The 5288-nt window shown below is 66.1% G+C and overlaps 1 protein-coding gene across 1 annotated transcript in view; it reads right to left on the bottom strand.

Annotated features, from left to right (window-relative positions):
* Positions 1-1050, bottom strand: part of AIFM1 (apoptosis-inducing factor, mitochondrion-associated, 1) — an 8866-nt gene extending 7816 nt beyond the window's left edge. The window contains exons 1-4 of the mRNA XM_010834199.1: positions 717-1050; positions 491-600; positions 261-370; positions 125-169 (exon numbers count right to left, since the gene is read on the bottom strand). Coding sequence (XP_010832501.1) covers positions 125-169; positions 261-370; positions 491-600; positions 717-973 — 522 coding nt within the window. The 5' untranslated portion in view covers positions 974-1050. The remainder of the gene's footprint in view (positions 1-124; positions 170-260; positions 371-490; positions 601-716) is intronic.
* Positions 1051-5288: the final 4238 nt, after the last annotated feature.

Here is a 5288-nt window from a genome sequence, read left to right as displayed (position 1 = left end):
TGGTGCCTCTTCCCCACTGGGGAAGCCCTTGGCCGGCCTGCCAGGCTCCCTCCCACCCCAGGGACCCAGAGGCCCTCCCGTGGCCTTTCTCTCTGCCTGAGTCCCCCAGCCCCCACACCCTCACCTGCTTGCTGGCCCGGATGTACACCTTCTCTTTCTCGATCTTCACCTACAAGGGCTGTGGAGCTCAGGCCCGGGCTTTGGGGTGCTCCGGCCCCTGCCCCCCCCCGGGGCTCACCCCACTGCACGCCAGGCCCCACCTGGAACTTGTGCAGACTGTCCAGGCCCGGGAAGTCCTCCAGGTCCCCGGTGCTGACGTTGAAGCAGGCGCCGTGCCAGGGGCAGCGGACCCGGCCACGGGACAGCACTCCTGGAGGGGGCAGGGCTGGGCCACCACAGAGGCCGGGCTCCAAGGGCACCCCGGTCCCGTGCCCACGGCCCCGGAGCCCCCCACCAGCAGATGGGGCCCCCGTGGGCACCCACACCTCACCTTTCACCAGGGGCGCGCCGTAATGCGGACACTTGTGGCCCAGGGCGTGAAGCTCCCCGTTGTCCTTCACCAGCAGCACCTTGCCCCAGCCCAGCTCCACCTCCCGCATCCTGCGGGGGCGGCTGCCCTCAGAGGCTAGGGAGCAGCCCCCAGCCCCAGACCAGCAGCAGCCTCCGAGGCAGTGCCCCACCCCCGCCTCCCACGCCCTCCCAGGCCCAGCACCCACTGGCCATTCTCCAGGTCCTTGACGTGGCAGACAGCGGCCTCCACGCAGTCCTGGGCGCCGGGGTAGGGGTGGGCGGTGGGAAGGCGCTCGTCCGCGTGGAAGTGGCGGGCGGCGCCGTTGCCCTGGTAGGCCCGGGGGCTGCCCTTGCTGACGGTGGACAGCTCCTCCTTGCCCCGGTCCTTCTCGGGCAGCACCACCTCGATCTTGAGCTCCACTGTGGGCAGGCGGGGTGCGTGTGAGCCTCCAGCCCAGCCCATCCCTCACCTACCCCTCCAGTGGGGGGCAGAGCGGAGGTACTGGGGGGGCCCTGGGCAAGCTCAACGTGATGTCTCATGCATTTTTTTCCTCACTAACAAAATGAGCCAGGGGCACCAGCAGCGCGCATTCGCCCCAGATGCGGCCCCTTCTCCAGGAACCCACGTGCGGGTGAGAATTTGGGGCTGGAACCCTGCTGACCCCGAGGGCGCGGCCACCATGGAGGATGGGGGCGGCCTGAGGACACAGCCCGGGTCACGGTCCCTGAGTGAATCTGGGTAACGGAGGTCTGCAGAGGTTTGAAACTTTTTCAAAATTAAAAGAAAAAAGTGTATATGCTATGTAATTTCAACTGGAGATAGCTGCTCTGGCCAGCTGGAGAACCCCTCATTATTTGCCAGGTGCTGAGTGCAGGGGGCCTTGAGGGTGGACCCCACCCAGGCTGTGTGTGCGGAGGACACAGGCGTACCCCCCTCCCGTGGGGCCGACTTGGGCAGGCACTTAGCGAGATTATCACTTTCTTTATACTTCTCCACATTTTCCAAATTCCCCACTATGAGCCTCGGGTATTTTTCTAATTAGAAGGGAACAATAAACAGAATTTTTAGCAGCGATAATCCAGCCTCCTGGCCCGCGGCTGCAGGGAGCAGGGCTAAGCACAGGGCGCTGAGCCCTGGCACAGCATGGGTGCCCCCTGCCCCAACCCTGGGCCCCTGAGCCCGCAGGCCCCTCCCCCCAGACCTGACCTCCAGAAACAAAGAGCCCAGGTGGCTCCTCGGGGCCTTAGCCCAGGCGGCGGTCCCCTTGGCCTGGGCCCTTGTGCATTCCTGGCACAGCTCAGCCCGGCTGGTCCTCCTAGACACAGCCCGGGGGCCACCTGCACTGGCTGCCCGCCCCCACGCTGCCCTAAGCCCCCAGCCCTGCCCGGCCCCTCATCCCTCCATCCAGCGCCCCCCGCCCGCCCCGGCCAAGGTGCAGGCAGGGCTGAACGCAGTTCCCTGAGTCCAGGGGCAGGAAGGGCCCGCCCACACATCACACCGAAGCTGTTGCATCAGGTGGGGGCCTCTGGGTGGGCTGGGCTTTTGCCTTCATTTTCCACACTCGATGTAACAGCGATAGAATGTTTTCAGAAGAATTAAAAAGAAAAATACCGTGGACTCAGCTGACACCAGTTACGTGAGCTGCAGACCAGAGCTCACAGGAGCAGCCTGGCAGGGGCCCAGAGAACAGCCAAGCCCAGCTGCCTTCATCCTGTGTCCTCCAACAGAAGACGCTCCATGATGCAGCCTAGGGAGGGCGCTGCGGCAGGAGCCACGCGGGACCCTTAGCCCCTGTCAGCGGACGCCCTCACTGTAAAATGGGAAGAGCAGAGCTCACCCCCTTGGGGGCAGTGCAGCTGAAGGAAATAATCCATGCAACTCAGAGCAGATGCCCAATAGGTGAAGCTGCTTGGCAGTGTTTATTTGCTCAGCTTTGAGCCTCCTGGTGGCCACGGCAAAGAGGGAAAGCCTTTAAGTAGCAGTCGTGCCCTAATGAAAGGAAGGTGACCAGGGGCTTCCCTGGTGGTACAGTGGGTAAGAATCTGCCTGCCGATGCCGGGGATTATGGGTTTGATCCCTGGTCTGGGAAGACTCCACATGCTGTGGAGCAACTGAGCCCCGCACCACAGCTGCCGAGCCTGTGAACCCAAACTACTGAAGCCCTCCCGCCGAGAGCCTGTGCTCTGCAACCAGAAGCCGCCACGCTGAGAAGCCCGCACACCACAACAAAGGGCGGACCCTGCTGGCTGCAGCCAGAGAAAGCCCGGGCAAACCAATAAGGCCCAGTGTGACAACAGCAAGGACACAGGCAGGCGACCAGATGCCAAGAGACCTGCACTTCTCCCAAGTTCTGAGTTTAGAAAGGACAGGCTAGGAGCACTTCCCGAGAAACACGGGGCTCCTGGAGCCCGGGGTGTGCTGTGACGTGCTCTGAGCCACAGGGGCCCGGAGGTGGACAGGGAGGACTTTGCCCAAGCCTCTGTGCTCCTTTGGATCTCCCTGTGGGCTGGGGACCCCCAGAGAACTCTCCTGGCTGGAAGGCTCTCATTCCCATGCGCTGAAACCCCAGACCTGCCCCGAGTGGGCCCCGGGGGCCCTGAGTTCCTGCTCCCCCCCGCCACAGCCCACAGGGAGCCCAGCCCCCCAGAGAGGAAAGAGTAGCATCCTGCGAGGGTCTCCCGGGTGCCGGGCCCTGTGCCAAGTGCAGCAGTGGGCGCGGGGGCACAGTTATGAGGCCTGTCTCATGGTGAGAACACAGAGGCTCAGAGAGGCGACGTCGCCTGCCCGAGGCCACACAGTCTGGAGCAGGCACCGGATTTGAGCTCAACAGCACTGCCCCTGGTGTGGTAAGAGTGACCCGCCCCTGTCCCGGGGGTCCTGGGGTCGGGGCTCTGACAGCGGCAGGAGGGCCCCTGTGCCAGGGCATCCAGCCAGCCCAGCAGCCCTACAGGACGCTGCTCCAGGGCCAGCCAGCACCCTGGGGCCCACTGCCGACGGGCGGGAGTCACGGTCAAGACAGTGACGTCTTTTGCCCGAGGGCTGGGTTTCTGCAGCTCGGGAGCAGGGGGCCAGATGCAGGGGTCCCTCTGCCTGGCCTGGCACCCCCTTGCCCCCAGGTTCCTCCTCAGGCCCAGGGAGAGGAGAAAAAGCTCGCGGGCTTCCAGGTTGTGGAGCTGCCGGCTATCAGGTAAGGGCAGCTGGGTGAGCGGGCAGGGGGCGGAAATGCTTGGGCCAGGCAGGGTGGGGATGTCCTCCGCCAATGGGGAGTGTGTCCAGAGAGGCCTAGGAGGCAGCCCGAGGTCACACAGTGGTCAGAAGAGACGGCAGGGCCGGACCTGTCCGCTCCACCTCTGAGTGGCCTTGAGAGCTCAGGCTTATTTTTTGGGGGGATGTGGGTGAGGCTCAGAGAGATTGCTCGAACGCCATGGGTCACATGGTGGCCGGGGTCTCCCCAGGGCCCCCTTCCTCAGCCCTGAGGGGGACAAACCCCACCCCCGCGCATGCCCCCAGCAGCAGGAGGAAGCCTCCCCTCCCCTCCCTGAGAAAGGCACCGCCATTGTTCCCACCGCCAGCACCCAGAGCCCCAGATAAAGAGGGCTCCAGCCGCCCCCCCTGCCCACAGCGTTAGCATTCGGCGGCCTCCGGGTCTGACCTACTTCGGAGGCAGAGGGGGAGGGACAGAGGGAGGCGAGAAGGAAAGAGGTACCTGGCTTGGGCTTGGAGAAGCAGCCGCCCATGGCGCGGGGCCTGCAGGCGGGAGGGCGCGCTGAGTGGCAGCTGTGGGAGGCCTAGGGTGCCCCCTGGGGCGCTGGGCCCCCCGCGGCTCTCAGAGATGCTGGCGCTGCCATCCAGCGGGAGCTGCCTCCGGGACCTGCGGGGAGAAGGGCAGCTTCGGGACCAGGGCTTGGTTGAGGCTGCGAGTAGAAACAGCCTGGGGGCTTCGGAAAGGGGCCGCGCTGGGGCCGGGTCCCCGAAGCATCACAGATGGCACCTCCTTCCCGGCCCCCCAGGCTCAGCACCCTCACTCCCCTCCCCTCTGGCCTGCCTCCCCCTTAGGCCCAGGAAACCCCCTGATGTCTGCGGCCCTCAGAGCGCTACCGCCCGGGAGCCCTGGGGCCCTCTGTTCTTCTGGGCGGCCACCGTGCCTGGGGTCAGACCCGGGTCACCTTGACCAATCAGAGCTTCTCCTCCTGGCTGGGGGCACATTTAGCGCTCCCTGGCCCTGCCCAGACCTCGGCTGGCAGCCCCGGTACCCACCTCCTCCAAGGGCAGCTGCTGCCTCCCGTCCCGGCGCCAGAGTGGACCGAGGCCGCCCGTCTGGGAAGGCAGGGCCAGGGGCAGGGGTCCAGGAGGCGGCCCAGCGTCCACCCCTCCCCCAGCGCGCCGAGGCCAGGAGGGCCGGGGGCGGGGCCGGGGGCAGGCCACCGGTCCCCAGGGAAACACAGCTCCACGTGAACAGAAGTGGGCCTGCCCCGCCGGCCCGACGGGGTGGGGGAAATCGGAGGCCAGGCGCACCGCCCGCTTCCGCCCCCTCCCCACTCTCCCCCCAAGCCTCTGGTATTGGGGTTCTGCCCAAAAGCAGATGGAGACACGGGAGGGCCCAGGGCTTGCCAGTGTCAAGCAGCAGGTAGGGGCGTCCAGGTGGCCTCCCGCCTACTGACTTCCAGGCAGACAGGGGCCCAGGAAGGCCCTGTACCGCCCTGCAAGCCGCGGGGCTGAGGAGGGCTCACCCCCTCCTCCAAGAGACCCGGCGGCCAAGGAGCTCCCAGGACCACAG

The sequence above is a fragment of the Bison bison genome, unplaced genomic scaffold (assembly GCF_000754665.1).
Source record: "Bison bison bison isolate TAMUID 2011002044 unplaced genomic scaffold, Bison_UMD1.0 scf7180017845397, whole genome shotgun sequence".
Taxonomy (NCBI): domain Eukaryota; kingdom Metazoa; phylum Chordata; class Mammalia; order Artiodactyla; family Bovidae; genus Bison; species Bison bison.
Note: the sequence above shows the minus strand (reverse complement) of the source record. Positions and strands in the feature narration are given on the sequence as shown.